The sequence below is a fragment of the Exophiala bonariae genome (genome assembly GCF_035927105.1).
Source record: "Exophiala bonariae strain CCFEE 5792 chromosome Unknown scaffold_4, whole genome shotgun sequence".
Taxonomy (NCBI): domain Eukaryota; kingdom Fungi; phylum Ascomycota; class Eurotiomycetes; order Chaetothyriales; family Herpotrichiellaceae; genus Exophiala; species Exophiala bonariae.
In genome coordinates, this window is record NW_027042479.1 from 75544 (window position 1) to 91013 (window position 15470).

Consider the following 15470-nt stretch of genomic DNA (forward strand, 5'->3'; position numbering starts at 1 on the left):
TCAACGATTCGAACCAGGCATTATATGATATTTCCATGCTCCTTCGACCCCAGACGGCAAGCATACAAACCCTTTCTCCGTACAATTAAGTACAACTTTTGATAAAATTATCTACTACTTAACGAAGAATCTTCTGGGAATACACAGTGCTACCTGGCTGCGCGTCTCGTGAGTATGGCCGGTTTGCTCTCAAAATTATTCGGTCTGTTCTGGGCAGAACCCACCAGCGCCCCCGATGGCAAAACCGACGAGCAAGCATCAGGACGTCCCAAGGTGACGAAATCATCGATGCTTCATGACCTAACGCATCTCAATGCTGATGAGGTACAAAATGTGCTTAAAGTTGTGAAGACTGTTGTCAGTGGACAAGCCATGGATGATAAGGAGCTCATGCTAGAAAACAGTCTCGCTATGCTTCAGACTCTTCCAGCTAACAGCACTCTTGGTGAAAGGGCTGGAGCACAGATCATCAATATGCTATGGCAAGACCTGCCGCACCCAGCAGGAACGACTGCTTCTCCTGAATCAAGATACAGGAAGCCCGACGGAAGTGGAAATAATCCTTGGAATGCTGATATGGGTAAGGCAGGCTCACCATACAGTCGCAGCGTGCCACCGACAAAGGCCGTCGGGCCTGATTTACCGGACCCAGAGCTTGTATTTGAAACACTTCTTCGACGAAAAGGCCCATTCCGCCCTCATCCTTCTGGACTGAACAGGCTATTCTTCTCATTTGCCACAGTGGTCATTCATGAGTGCTTTCAGACATCACGAAAGAACCCCTGGATTAATGAGACGAGTTCATACGTTGATCTATCGACATTATACGGAAACAATGCTGAAGATCAGGCAAGAGTTCGCACGACGAAGAACGGACTTATATATCCAGACTCGATTGCATCACCCAGAATAATGATGATGCCACCTGGTGTGATTGCCGTCTTACTTATGTTCTCGAGAAACCACAATCACATCGCTGAGTCACTTTTGTCGTTAAACGAGTCTGATAAATATGGTGACTGGGAGAAGTTGTCTGATACTGAGAAAAAGTGGTTAGTATTAAACAAAACTCCTCCCCTTCAATTATTTCCTCTAAGCTCTCTAACTGGTTTTAATCTAGGCAAGACGAGGATATTTTCCAACTAGCTCGAAATATCAACGTCGGCTTCTTCGCAACGGTTGTGCTAAAGGACTATGTCGCAGCAATCTTAAATACACCGCGCGCAAACTCTGAGTGGTTTCTTGAATTGAACGCGCCAATGAAAGTCTCAGGTGTCCCCGTAGAGCGTGGAACTGGTAATGTGGTGTCAGTTGAGTTTGCAGTTCTCTATCACTGGCATGCCGCTCTAAGCGCAGCCGATGCAAATTGGATGGAAGACCTCATCCGATGGAATCTCGGTAAAGACTTTCAAATGGATAAGCTTACACCAAAGCTCTTCGAGAAGGTGGTGAAGACAGAAGGACATAAACTAATGTCGACCGAGACGAAAACTTGGACGTTCGCTAACTTAAAGAGAGGTAAAGACGGCAGATTTGATGATGTTGATTTAGGCAAGATCATCAAAGACTGTATCGAAGAGCCAGCCCACGCGTTCGGCGCTCATGGTACACCATCAAGTATGAAGATTGTGGAAATTTTAGGTATGATTCAGGCAAGAGAGACATTCAAGGTTTGCACGTTAAATGAGTTAAGCATACACTCCCCTGACCGATACTTTTCAAACTCCCAACTTATACTAACTTCTCACTAGATTTCGTAAATATCTCAATCTAAAACCGTACGAAAGCTTTGAAGAGTGGAATGATGATAAGGACACCTCTCGTGCCGCAGAGTTATTGTACGGTCACATCGACAATTTGGAGCTATACCCTGGTCTCCAAGCCGAGTGCACCAAGCCAGCGATGCCAGGAAGTGGTGTCTGTCCACCTCAGACTGTTGGACGAGGCATTCTCGACGATGCCGTTGCACTTGTCAGGGGTGATCGCTTTCTGACGTACGATTTTAACTCCACAACCCTGACCAATTGGGGTGTTAACAAACTCTCTGAGTTTGCTGGCGGTGCTTACGGAGGTATGCTGCCGAAACTACTCTTTGGGGCGCTTCCTGGCGAGTTTACTGGCACATCACCTTATGCCTTACTGCCCTTCTATACACCTACAGCCGTTAAGGGTATCCTTAAGGGGAATGGGGTGGTTGAGAAATATGATCTAAAGAGACCTGCTAGTGACCAAGTGATCATTGGGATTCATACTCAAGAGGGCTGCAAAAAGGCCTTTGCTGACCGAGATTCTTTCCGGACTATCTATGATCCGATGATCCGCACGCTCAATGACGGCACCGGATTCATTGTTGGCTGGGATGATAAGAAGCAACACGACGACCGTACAGCAATTTTGCACAAAGTGTTCTATGAGGAGAATTTCGATAAGAACATTACTGCATTCTTCCGGGAGCATGTCGTTAGTGCCATCAAAAGGAGCTCCTTGAAATACCCTGACTCACGAAGATCGTTGGACGTCATACGAGATGTCACCAACGTTGTGCCAGTGGAGTATCTTGCCCATCGCTTCGCAATTCCCTTGAAAACGAAAGAGCATCCACGTGGTCTGATATCATTGTCCCAGCTGTTTGCCATCACGATGGTCACTTTCCAATATCAGAGCTTCAATATTCTACCAGTCAACGAATGGCTCCTCCGCGAAACGTCCTTGAAGGTGGCACCGCTACTGAGGGGTGTTTTCGAGGCACATCTCAAAACACAACACGGCGGACACAAGGAGGCATTGGTTGATTGGCTTGCCAAGGGCTCTGCATTCGAAGTCGGCCCTGAGGCGGATCGTTTCTACCATGCCCTTCGAGATACCAAACTACCCTTGGAGGCCTTGGTAGCTGATTGCCTAGGCTTAGCTGGACCTCTGCTCGGTGTCATTACACAACAGGCATCTCTACTGGTCGATCTCTATCTCAGCGATGATTACAAGACGTACAAAGACAGAATAATCGAATTGGCCCATCAAGATACTGAAGCTTCTGATCGTGAACTCCTTGGCTTCGTCTATGAGGGAATGAGACACGCTGGGATTGTGCCAGGGCAACCTAGGATGGCTGCAAAAGACATGATATTTGAGGACGGCGCTCGAGGCCCCATCCCCATCAAAGCGCATCAAATCGTTCTTGTCGCACAGTCCAAGGCAGCAATGGACCCAGCGGCCTTTCCGAATCCTGAGAAGATCGACCCTACCAGGCCTCTCAATTCTTACACATTATTTGGCTACGGCATGCATGTGTGCTTTGGTCAGAGAGTGGCCGGTCTTGCTCTGTCGGCGATATTGAAGGAAGTGTTCAAATTAAACAATCTACGTCGCGCACCGGGAAGGCCGGGGAAGCTCCACCTTCGAGAGCATGAAGTCGCTGGTGTCAATTTCAGATTGTACATTGATAGCAATTCTAAGGAGTCGCCGGTGCCAGCGACGATGAGGGTGTTGTATGATGAGTGAGTACGTCTGCTGCAGCTCACGCTGTGAGTGGGAACTCATAATTTGAATTTCGGGTTACTATTGCACTTGTTCTACTTTTCAAGTTGAAATTAATGATGGGCGCAATGATTTGTGTGACGTTCAAATCTCCAGACTACATCCAGAATCGTTGTTATGACTTCCTCGGTAGGTAGTCAATATCACAAATAGTCACAATGTTTCTTTCAAGTTTGCAAAGAGTGTTCTAACACGTCAAATCTTCTAACTGCCGGTCGGTCTCAAGACTCGGACACTCATCTTGCTCTAAAGCTATATTCAGCAACCTGAGCACAGAGAGGTGGCGTCCTCAATTTAAAGCCTCAGCCTCACAGCCAAGGACACCACTAACAATTCTCACATCAACTTCCCGCCTTCAGACCTAGACATCCTTGGAATCCCAAAACGGTTTCTCAGTATACTTAGTGTAGTCAGGGTTCAGCTTGGAATGAGCTGGCTCTTCAGGAGGCCACCATGAACAATTGGATGTGAATTTTTCTGAAAATTGGCGGTGTCTGGAGGTGCTTTCTGGTCTAAGAGTGTCCTCGTGCCGTTCGGTTCGCTTGCAGCGCAGCGGTGCACGCAAATCTGCGGTCAAAAGATCAAGACCAGGGTCAATGCATGTTTCTCATCTTGAGTGACCTCTCGTAGCCCCGCATCCCGAGGTCAACTTGAGACTTTTTCCATTACGGGACGAAGTTGGCTCGTCCCCTCCTCTTTGTTTCACTTAAGCTTTGTGGAAACTGTTAAGCTTCAGCTGGTGTCCTCGAGCTTCGTTAACCAAGAACTTTGTTGTCCAAATTGCCCATTTGAAAGAGATGTGTAGCCCTGTCCTTGACTTACTTCAAAAGCATTTGTCCTATAGTGCGGGACTGAGCTAGATTCAAGGATGCCCCTCACACAGTTCCCATCTAGCTTTCAATGGGATGTACCAAAATGGCTGTCCCCTCTGTTCGGCAACCTTGTGTGAGTCCAGACTCCAGACCTCAGCCAGCCTCGCAGGTGCTGTCATGCATCGCGCTCCACAAACACCCAATAATTGAGAAGATGTTAATCCAGTGGCAGTGGATGCGCGCTGTAGGCAGATCCTTCCTCCGCCGAGAAGCTTTGCTCTGATGCCTCGCTCGGCCGCGTGCACGCACTTTTATCAAACCTTGGAATCGAATCAGGTGGACGTGCACTAGTTAAGCCGCCGTACCATTGACCACTTATGCCAAACCCGAGCGATTTCCCTGCACTCTCGGCTACTGTTTCCTTGGTTGCAAGTCTCGATTTCCAGCACCAGCCTTGTTTGCTGTGTTAAATCGCACTGGATGCGGTTCAATGGCAACAACAAGAGGACGGAAGGTTGACCCGCCACAGTCAACGTACCAAAGGTGTTCGCCCCCCATCAGGAGGACATGATATTGGCACATATCTTCGCTACGATATGCTGTGCAATCGACACTGTGACACACTGACTCCAGGAAATTCAAGACCTTTACAACACTGGCCTTGGTACCGGAGAAACTATCAACTCAGCAACTTTCAACTTTTGATAGAACTTACTTCTCCCAAAAGAATCTATCACTATTCTGGGCATCGTTGAAGACATCTTATTCCATCATTAAAGCAATGGGGTTAACCGGTGGCACGCCAAAAATCGATACGCCCACTTCGTCACCTACTAAGAGCGAGGTCATAGCTGATGAACACGAGGTTCTTGTCCCCAAACCCCCAACTTCGTCCACCGAAGATGGAGATCAAAAGATTATGGAAGGTGCAACGCTTTCCCTGCTTTGTGGCGCATTATTTCCTTGTATTCCAGTGACAGCCGTGTGTGCGGTTCTACTCACTCTCATCTTCAAAAACCAGATCAAAGAGCCTTATATGGTAGTACAAGAAGTCTCACAAGCTCATACAACAGATCTCATTAACCAAACATTGACTGAAGTCAGTAAGCTCAAGGCCGGTGGTGACAATGTGTACTGGCTCTGGGCCAAGAAATCGACTACACCTGGCACTCTTCACATGATAGCCTCCATCACAGGCAAGGTAATGCCATTTATCACAAGCACATGCATGGCCCTTGTCGCATTTTTTGCGGGACGGCGTATCATATCTATCACGAAAGTACAAAAACAAAGAGATATGCCGACACCCCATCAGATGTCAATTCTCATCAGTTTGCTTAACGGTAGCGGTGTCAAACCTCTGTGGGAAACCCTGAAATACCGATATCGAAATCACGAGGCCCTTGTACAACCAGTTCCTCTGGCATTCTGGTCGTTGGCTTGGATCGTCGTTCTCACGTGAGTCCATGGACGATCCAGCCTGGCATTACTCTTTCCAGCTAACATTCTGAAATATAGCCTTGCAATACAGTCGGTTGATAGCTGGTTCGGTGTGGCTACACAGCCAGCCACTGTCCAGATCTTGATGGTGGCCAACACAACCTCAGCTTATGGTCGCCAGCTCAACTCCAGCGTTTGCAGTTCCCTGTGGCATCAGATGCCTTGCATAGGAGATAGTTCGGCTTTATGCGACTATCCCTGTAGCATCACAAATTGGACTTCGCCCACGGGCTCGGAAAGATTTGGACTGCAACATGCTCAAGAAGCGGCGGAAGTTTTGATGAACAATTCATACATCAACTTTGTTCTTAATGTCTCAGCTGGTTCGTACGACACACAACACTATTTTCTAGGTGACAAGAAGAGCAGTACTAGTCATGATTTTACTACGGATACATTTGCCGTAAGCACTTCCTGTGAAGTGATAACCCAAAACTGTTCGATTGGCACGGGATTTACCTGCGGGGGTTTCACTTCAGAATCCTTCGCGTGGACGGGAGCAGTGGGCGTGGAAAGGGCATCTGCCACTGGGCCTTCTAATCAGTCATCCACTGGAATACAGTTCTTCAATGACAGTGGACTGACCGTTCCCGTCGGCGGTGATGCCTCCAAAGGTCTGTTCATCACCGCGAACCCGGCGCCATTTTTGCTGTTTTCCAAAGGTTTCCCACCGATTGATACATCCGCGGATCAGTTCACCTATATGCGAGATAACCACTATCTAGGCTACGACTCATCCGGAGATCCCGTCTTTGTACTCAATTGCTCAATGTCAGTATACCAAGCCAAATACAACTACACCAATGGTGGAGTGTCCAAGGGTGGCCTGTTTGACCTTCGATTGGCGGATCCTGCCTATGGTGGGATATTCTCCGCAGGATTCGCGGTTGATTCTGCCCTTGGTCACCTGAGTTTACAGGATGCTGCCGCATTAGCAGCATATCAACATCGACCAGACCTGCTGGCTAACTCATTTGCCAATCAATTTTCTCAGTCTGCCGTCTCACTGTCAGCGGGCATCATGTCTCCATCTGAGAATGTATTCGAGCAGCGCCGCTGGAACAACGTCCTCGTGACAAAGGTACCTATCCTCCCACTTTACGTGCTCATTGCACTCAAAGCGATATATGCACTTTTTGCCCTTGGTCTTGCAGGTCTTGCAATACTACTAGCAGACCCAATAACAACACAGGATGTCAAAGAACGTCTGACCATCGACGGGCTGGCCGTGGGGCTGTTCGAATCTGACGCCCACCGCTCGAAAGGAGTTACCGAGATCGAACAACTATACCGTGAGCACAATGCAAAGACACAGGGTGATGATAAGAACAGCGATGGAACCGCCAGTGTACCAGCCAAGGTCGGTATGGTCCGAAATGCTCAGGGCGGGTGGTCATGGGCTACCACTGTGAAGTTGGCAGATAGCTTCGGCCTGTCTCAAGTGTCCGGATTGGTCCAAAACGACGTCAAGGCAGGACTGTCGACGATCATCGAATCTGGCCCTGGGGCATTGCATTTGTAGAGGCGGCCTTCCATCACCATAAACTAAGTGATATGAGGCCAATATTGATCTTTCAGATGAATTAAGGAGAGATCTATTTATCTGCATGTTCGGATTGATCTTGCTATTCATGAAGATTTCGGAGAAATAGCATATTTCGTTGATAATGATAATTTCGTTGGGTTTTTGGAGTGACGGGTAATATGCTGTTAACTAGCCCTTGTCATGTTTACGATGAAGACTTGAAGTCCTATCACTGCAAGCTGATGACTCAGAGATTCTCGCGTCTGTAATCTTTTCCCATCCAAGTCTGTGAAAACTTTCTGGTTGGTAAGGATAGTTTATTAAGGTCAAAGCACGAGAAACGAGCCATATGTAAAAGGCGGCCGCCCATCCACGAAATGTCCCCTAATTCGAACGTCGAAATATGTTCTCAAGACAGGCCGAAAATCCTCATCTAAATCCTGCTCCCTTGTCTTGCGCTTTTATTTCTCGAGGGCGGATTATTCATTTTCTTTTGAAGTTATAAGAATATGTTCTCAACTTCTCTACGCAGTATTTATACTAAACAGATTAGTTGTATATATAAATTCGCCCCAAGTGCAGAAATCAGCTAACAAGTCTATACAAGATTACCACGCTATTCGCGAAGCAGGCATTTAGGTATACTGGTGCCCAGACCACCACAGGTCTATGCCGAGACAAGGCTGCGGTCTCAGCCTTGTCTCGGGGACGCTAGTCCGCTCAAGGGCTTTGGCGAAATAGCGTGCATTTCTTGGGAACTTTCTGTGGCCACTAGCCACTTAGTTTGCCTTGGATGCAGGACTTCTGCCACGTCACATCGCATTTGCTTAGGTGGGTAGGTTTGTTTTCTTCTGCCGACCATTGCGGCTGAGGGTCTCAGGATTTGCGAGGTACTTAGACTTGGTGGTACTTTGCCGGCTCAGCCTGATTGTCATGCTTGATACCTTTCTTGTGTCCGCCGCTCGCCAGAATGCCTTTCAACGATATCATACATGCTAACATCGGCGTTCCGGGACAGGATTTACATGTGGATGGAGTGAGGAAAGAGGATGATGATGAGAAGCATTCACATACCCACTTGAGCGACAACTACGACGAACTCCACTTCCCTTCTCAGAATCGCTACGGCTCTTTTGCTCCCCAGAGAGCCGGAAACGACGCGAAATGGTACATTGACGGCTGTGGATACTTCTGGGCTCTCTCCATCGCAGTCGAACAGGCGCAGCATTCGATATGGATCATGGACTGGTGGCTATCGCCCGAGGTGTATCTGAGAAGGCCACCATCGAGGTTTCAGCGATACCGCCTTGACCGCATGCTTCAGGCTGCTGCCGTCAGAGGTGTTAAGGTGGAAATTATCCTTAATAATGTTGGTAACACTGTGTAGGCCAAATGCACATGAGCTAACAAGGGATAGGAATTGGACCCCGCACTGGCAGGTATGTTCATCAATACTTCACAGAGTCGATGCCAAGGAAGAGGAACATACCCTGACCTTGAGCCTCCTCGTTGTTACAGTGGGGTGTGTCCACACCAAGCAGAGTTTGGAAGCCTTACATACGAACATCAGAGTCTTTTTATACCCAGACCACGTGAGTATTATCAACGCTTTTTTTAGTTGGGGAAAATACATCGCGATCACGATGGGTGTGCAGATGGACTCTTGCTAAGTTGTGAGCTCGAAACTTAGATACGGAATGGTAGAAACATTGCGACAAGCTCTAAAGGCTGCTTTACTCATGCAAATGAACTCAAGAGCCCCTTTCTTCCTGCCAATGAGCCATTAGACTGGGTATATCACGAAAAACTCTGCGTTATTGACTATCGAATGGCATTCATGGGGGGAATTGATATTTGTTTCGGCAGATATGACACAAACGATTATTTTCTTGCGTTAGTGTCGTATTATCGACCCACTGATCATATTCTAATGACGGCACAGTGATGCAAGACCAAATAATCTCGATGACATCCTATTCCCTGGTCAGGTGGTGTTTTCAAAAGCTGCTTGACACGACTTGTAACTAATGTTGACAAGGACTACAATAATGCTCGGGTGTTTAACTTCAGGGAGCTTGACCATCCAAAAGAAAACAGATTGGATCGCATGCTGACCCCTAGGATGGCTTGGACTGACTTATCAATATGCCTGGAAGGTCCTGTGGTTGACGATATACGAGCCCATTTTGTTCAGCGCTGGAACTTCGAATACGATCTTCAATACGCCCCAGCTATCAACGATAGAATTGAACGCCTGAAACTGAGCGACTCAGACGACAGATATCACAATAATGGTACGAACATGCATGCATTTGCCAATTTCCTGGAACCGTCTCACACGAAAAGAGCTAGTGGGGAGGATCGTGGTCTCTCTGTACAACTCGTTCGCAGTGTTGGTCGCTGGAGTCATGGTACGCCAACTGAGGTAAGAGTTCTGCTGGTTCTCAAACATTCGTGGACATATCTAAATCAAAATAGCATTCTATTGCCAATGCATACGTATCAGTCATCGCGAAAAGCGAACACTTCATCTACATCGAGAACCAATACTTCATTACAGGCACGAGCGACGACCAGACGTTCGTGCTCAACAAAATTGGTGCCGCAATAGTCGAAAGAGTTATTCGAGCAGCAAAATCGGGCGAACGATACCGAATTATTGTGGTCATGCCAGCAGTGCCAGCATTTGCGGGTGATGTGCAATACGATTCGAGTCCTGGCACACTCGCAATAATGGGACTCCAGTATAAGTCGATATCCAGAGGCAAGCACAGTATCATGCAAAGAATTAGGGACGCTGGCGTCGACCCTGACGACTATATATCGTTCTATAACCTCCGCAGCTATGATAGGATTGATACCAGTGCTAACGTGGAGAATCAAAGCGGAGTCAGCTATGAGTCCGCTAGGAAGGAGCATGATGATGTGGTCGGTGCTGGCTATAATGGTCGTGGGGAGGACACCAGTGGTAACAGCCTTCCGAACTCGCAATACAATCGATACCAGCAAGCCGCTCGTTCTGAGCAGTGCAAAGACAACAATGCTGACTCTTCAGGCATGCAAAGAAGATCAGATTCCACCATTGTTCCACAGGCTAGCCACCACTATGAAGAGATCGATGCCATTGTCTCTGAAGAAGTCTACGTCCACAGCAAGTTCCTCATTGCTGATGATCGCGTCGTCATCGTCGGGTCTGCAAACCTCAACGACCGCTCACAGCTCGGATATCGCGACTCTGAGATTGCCGTCGTAATTGAAGACACCGCTGTCGTGGACAGCCACATGAACGGTGAACCGTTTCCTGCTGCACGGTTCGCTGCTGGTCTTAGAAGGCAGCTGTTTAGAAGATATGTTGGGTTGCTGCCCAGGCAGGCTGCTAATCAGTCTCACAATAACTTTCCACCTCTGAGCGCAACTGGGAACGATTACGATTGGGGCTCGGAAGGCGACCGCCTTGTTCAAGATCCGCTGTCTGAGTCATTTGACATGTTATGGAAGAACACAGCTCGCATGAATACTAAGGCATTCGACAAGGTGTTCAGACCACTTCCAAGCGATTCTGTACGGAATTGGGACGATTATGAAGAGTACTACGGACAGTACTTTGCAAGTCCCAGTGTATCAGGCGCAGAGGATCTAGGCACCAACCTAAAGCCAAAATTCCAGTACGGCCATGTCTTCAAGCACAACTTTCCTGGTGGAATTCGGGATGTGAGGCTGGAGCTGGAAAAGATCAAGGGAACCTTAGTAGAAATGCCACTAGATTTCCTCGTCGAGATCGAGGATCTGGAGAAAGAAGGCTTTAGTGAGGATTTCAGACCCGAGGTTTATGCCTGATGGAGGGGAGGGTGAAAGCCAGAGTCGATTGGTGGCGATCAAAGGAACGGTGCGAACTTTGCCGAGATGGCCCTAAAGTCAAATAGGGGTGATAGGGGGTTCTGCGCCCCCGCTTAGCTTAAATCTACCCCAGGGGCCCTCCAGTCACAACCCCTCAAAACATCTTGTGTTTTCCCTTTATCTGCCTTGCAAGGTCCCAGGTAGGCGCCGCCTCGTATTCATACAAGGCAAAAGGCTCCTTATTTACAACTTGAAGCTCAGCCTTCATCGGCCAGGCGCAGTGCCAAGCCAGACTCCGAGTTTCTAACCAGCGGATATGGGTTTTCTCTACTTGGAATTGAGTCGTGTGACTGTCCTTGTCGGTCACTTAAATGTAGCGGTGTGTACCTGTACCACTCTTTCCAGGTGTTACTGCTGCCCTGTGCTGGAAGACATCGCCTGCCCTCAAGATCTTCATCCGGATACGTATGTCTGTCGAGCCACCGACCTTAGTTGCTGTCCCTAGTTGGAGCCAAGGAACTGAGCCTGATCTTGACAAATTGTTCACCTCCACGGATAATTTGACCTATCTTGAACTTTGGAATTTTGAGGTGAGGCACTAACTTTGGACGACAGGCCAAAGACATCCTTCTGATGTTTGTATAGGATACTAAGCAAAATGTTGCCAATTATGGCCCAGTGGTCGGAAACGTGACTGATATCTTAGCAAGCCTGGTGAGTATCATCCATTCCTATCATTGGCCACTTGCTGAACCTACCAAGGAGTCTGATAAATATAAAGCTGCGAGTGAAGGACTTGTCGTGTTGTGAGTTGTTTCATATTCACAGTTTGCAGCCACATATATACTTATGACCCAAGTTTCTCCGAAGTTGCGACAGAATGCTCCGACAAAGATCCGTACCTTTCGAGGCGGGTCAATCCTCCATTTCGTGCAAAGAAGGAGACATTTCAAGCCATCACGGATGCGTTATCACTTCCTATGATGCCCCATCTACAAATGTATGTGGATGGTGCAACAATGTTCATGGATATGGGTACATCATTGTCTTCGGCTGGTGATGACGTTCAAAGTATGATGCTCAACTTTCTGTGATGGAAATCAAGTGCTGACATATACTCGACAGCCTTCATTATCCAAAACAGTTTCACCACAACAAGTCAGTATAGCGCATGTATCAGCTACAACCCATCAACCAGGGTCACTGCCGCGTTTGTTCACGGGCTATGCGAGGCCGAAATAAAGGCGCTCGCGAATAAAGTCTTTGCTCGACAAGATAGTATCGCGCTGCCAATGATGCTGCCTCTCTATCTAATCTCATTCCGAGTAGACTCGGCAAGACGGAAAGTTGGAGACAGCCATAAGGAAATCATCGAGATCGAACATCAGACTGGGATTCGGACCGTGTGGCACCCTTCGCAGCCTTGCTGCATGAGTAATCGCAACAAGGTGCCTGGTCAACGTCGATATGACGGGGTGGATTTTGATGAAGTGACGGTGAACCTCACTAGCATGAGTTCCAAACTTGCCTATGTGGAGTTTGTGTGCGAGGTACATATACCTATGCTTGATAGCTTCGACATGATCAACAAACGTATATTGCAGTCCTACCCTGCAAATCGTCGGCACAGGGTTGAAGAGGCTGAGCATCGCCTTCGAACAGAGGGTGGCCTGCTCAGGAGTTCTTTGCAAGCAACCTTCTCGAGGGTGAAGTACTTATCGAAGCGAGGCCAAGTACAGGTCCAAACAGTAAGGAGTCTCACTGATACTATCCTTTCGACGCAAAGCTGACAAGCCTCTAGATATATAGCTTGATAGCTCAGAAAGACAACGCATTGAGCATGAAGGACAATGCCGCTCTGAAGATGATCTCAGAAGACCAGAAGCGAGTGGCGATCATGGCCACTCAGGATAGTGCTGCCATGAGTGTGATCTCCACGATAACGGCGGTATTTCTTCCAGCCACATTCACAGCAGTGAGTCATTCGCGAAACTTCTTGTGCAGAGCAACACTAATTCCTACAGGCATTTTTCAGCACCACATTCTTCAATTTCCAAATTGGCAGTGACGCAACCTCGATTGTTTCAGGATGGTTGTGGTTATACTTCGTAGTGACATTTATCTTATCTTTATTGATCGTTGCTTGGTGGCATGTCAGTTACCGGCGCAAACGGTATAAGATTGATGATGCGGTGGGAGGACTCATAGACGACATGCGTTCTCGAGGTTCGGTTGATCACTCGCACGTGAAGATTGCTTGAGATCAATTTCTGTTGGGCGTTAGGAGTGCTACTTTTCACTGCGGGGTTTTGCTATCACTGTCTCGAAATATACTTTACTTTACGTCTAAGAAATACTTAACGATGTGGAGACGAACCCTGCGGCAAGTCCCCGGTTTAGGCTATTAGCCCTTCCCCAGACCCGCTGCTAGGGGTATCCCCGTGGGTAATCCCGGCGTCTTAAATCGTCACCGCCCACCTGGGTCTTGAATGTCATCTCATACCTCTATTCGAGCGGGATACGGAGTTATGAGTATCTTGCGGTGAGGTATCTAAAACAAGAGACTCATCCAGCTTGGGCACGTATTCCCACGTGAATGAACCCAGGGATTTATTGCATCACCTGGGAAAACAGGACCACGTCACGGTGTCCGAGGGGAGATGAATCATACCTAATTTCGTACCTCACGGCCACAAAATTCATCCACGATTCTCCTACTAGAGTAGAGCACAACTTGACGCCCATTTACTCGGTGTGTAGCCTCGATAACTACTCAGGTAGACGTCAACTCTTTCGGGCCCAAGGATCTCAAAGATGCCCGCCGCCAAGGAACCACTACCCCTGATCCTCAAGCATCATCCAAAATTCATCTTCTTCACAGATTTCGACGGCACCATTACAAACCAAGATAGTAACGACTTCTTGATCAACAATTTTGGCCACGGGCCTTTGCGGCGCAAGGAAGTCTTTGACGACATTCTACACGAGCGTCGCACTTTCCGGGATGGGTTCAAGGAGTTACTGGATGGCATCCAATTGCCCCTCTATAAGTGCATCGCCGAATTGCTGGAGAACATTACGCTAGATGAAGGTTTTAAGGAGTTCTATGCTTGGACGCATGAGCATAATATTCCAGTCATCGTCCTCAGCGGAGGGATGAACCCTATCATTCGTGCTTTGTTGGCGCATCTGATCGGTGAGGACGAAGTCAAGACGTTGCCAGTACTGAGCAGTAATGTTGTTGCGAGAAGCGGAAAGAACCTCGACGAGGAAGGAGGCTGGGAAATCGCATACCGTGATGATAGGTAAGGTTGATATTGAGTGTAAATTGGATCGGCATTGATGGTTATGTTCCCAGTTCCTACGGCCACGACAAATCATTGCAAATCCAACCTTATGCAGCTCTACCAGATGGGCAGAGACCAACTCTCTTCTACGCTGGAGACGGCGTCTCAGACCTCTCTGCGGCTAGAGAAACGGATCTACTCTTTGCAAAGGAAGGCCGGGGTATGCACGAGGATTGACAAGTTTACTATACTCATGCTGACGGGCTTGCAGATCTCGTCACTTACTGCCAGAAAGAGAATGTTCCATTTACAACGTTTCGAGACTTCTCTCAAATCCTAGGTATCATGAAGCGCATTGTATCAGGGGATGTCAGTGTCAAAGATGTTGCTGATGGGAAGGCATGAGAATTCAACGATCACTGAGGACGGCATTCCTAAGTGATCAAGGGGGCATAACTCTAGATAAAGGGCGTAAGGAGTGATCTCTAGATGCCATTGAAGATGTTAGACTTGACAGGGTACGCACCGGTCTGTGCGAAGAAGCTGAATCGAGCTCCGGTATTGTCATTCTTTGAAAGGTGTCTGGTATTATTAGACCTTAGCGAGGGTATCAGCAATCTGATATAAAACCAGCAGGCATTTCTCATCCACCCAAGCTTATTGTCGCTAGCGCTGATCAAATGTCTACCCATCAAGAGTATCGGCAACACAATATCGATAAAGTATGTGCTCAGATGGCCCTCCACAGGAGAAGCCAGCACTCCCGTACCTGCCGGGTTCCCGCATATGTAAAATACTGCAAGAAACCAATCTCACGAACAGTGGTCCCTTCACACGACCGGGCTGCAAACACACAGATCTTTCAGTCCACTACCAGGCCAGTATCTAGAGAAATTCAGCCTGGTCAGTGGAACTCCAGTGTCCAAGATTTGAACAACCACCATGCTACGAGGCTACACAAATCACCCAGAGATT

At 47.9% G+C, this 15470-nt stretch overlaps 6 protein-coding genes across 6 annotated transcripts; all 6 read left to right on the forward strand.

Moving 5' to 3' along the window:
* Nucleotides 1–174: 174 nt before the first annotated feature.
* On the forward strand, nucleotides 175–3498 carry LTR84_009591 (uncharacterized protein; the record flags this gene model as incomplete). The annotated part of the gene is made up of 3 exons (XM_064853130.1): nucleotides 175–1052; nucleotides 1121–1687; nucleotides 1752–3498. 3 exons carry the CDS (start codon nucleotides 175–177, stop codon nucleotides 3496–3498), a joined length of 3192 nt encoding a protein of 1063 aa, XP_064709529.1.
* A 1629-nt stretch (nucleotides 3499–5127) lies between these two features.
* Nucleotides 5128–7368, forward strand: LTR84_009592 (uncharacterized protein; the record flags this gene model as incomplete). The annotated part of the gene is made up of 2 exons (XM_064853131.1): nucleotides 5128–5804; nucleotides 5865–7368. 2 exons carry the CDS (start codon nucleotides 5128–5130, stop codon nucleotides 7366–7368), a joined length of 2181 nt encoding a protein of 726 aa, XP_064709530.1.
* A 973-nt stretch (nucleotides 7369–8341) lies between these two features.
* LTR84_009593 (uncharacterized protein) lies at nucleotides 8342–8758 on the forward strand (the record flags this gene model as incomplete). Its single annotated transcript, XM_064853132.1, has 1 exon — nucleotides 8342–8758. The coding sequence occupies one exon, from the start codon at nucleotides 8342–8344 to the stop codon at nucleotides 8756–8758; it is 417 nt and encodes a 138-aa protein (XP_064709531.1).
* Nucleotides 8759–9493: 735 nt separating this feature from the next.
* On the forward strand, nucleotides 9494–11208 carry LTR84_009594 (uncharacterized protein; the record flags this gene model as incomplete). Its single annotated transcript, XM_064853133.1, has 2 exons — nucleotides 9494–9796; nucleotides 9850–11208. The coding sequence occupies 2 exons, from the start codon at nucleotides 9494–9496 to the stop codon at nucleotides 11206–11208; spliced, it is 1662 nt and encodes a 553-aa protein (XP_064709532.1).
* Nucleotides 11209–11675: 467 nt separating this feature from the next.
* On the forward strand, nucleotides 11676–13469 carry LTR84_009595 (uncharacterized protein; the record flags this gene model as incomplete). The annotated part of the gene is made up of 7 exons (XM_064853134.1): nucleotides 11676–11798; nucleotides 11854–11922; nucleotides 11971–12014; nucleotides 12068–12279; nucleotides 12334–12956; nucleotides 13010–13183; nucleotides 13233–13469. The coding sequence occupies 7 exons, from the start codon at nucleotides 11676–11678 to the stop codon at nucleotides 13467–13469; spliced, it is 1482 nt and encodes a 493-aa protein (XP_064709533.1).
* Nucleotides 13470–14022: 553 nt separating this feature from the next.
* On the forward strand, nucleotides 14023–14900 carry LTR84_009596 (uncharacterized protein; the record flags this gene model as incomplete). Its single annotated transcript, XM_064853135.1, has 3 exons — nucleotides 14023–14513; nucleotides 14567–14715; nucleotides 14767–14900. 3 exons carry the CDS (start codon nucleotides 14023–14025, stop codon nucleotides 14898–14900), a joined length of 774 nt encoding a protein of 257 aa, XP_064709534.1.
* Between the last annotated feature and the right edge of the window lie 570 nt (nucleotides 14901–15470).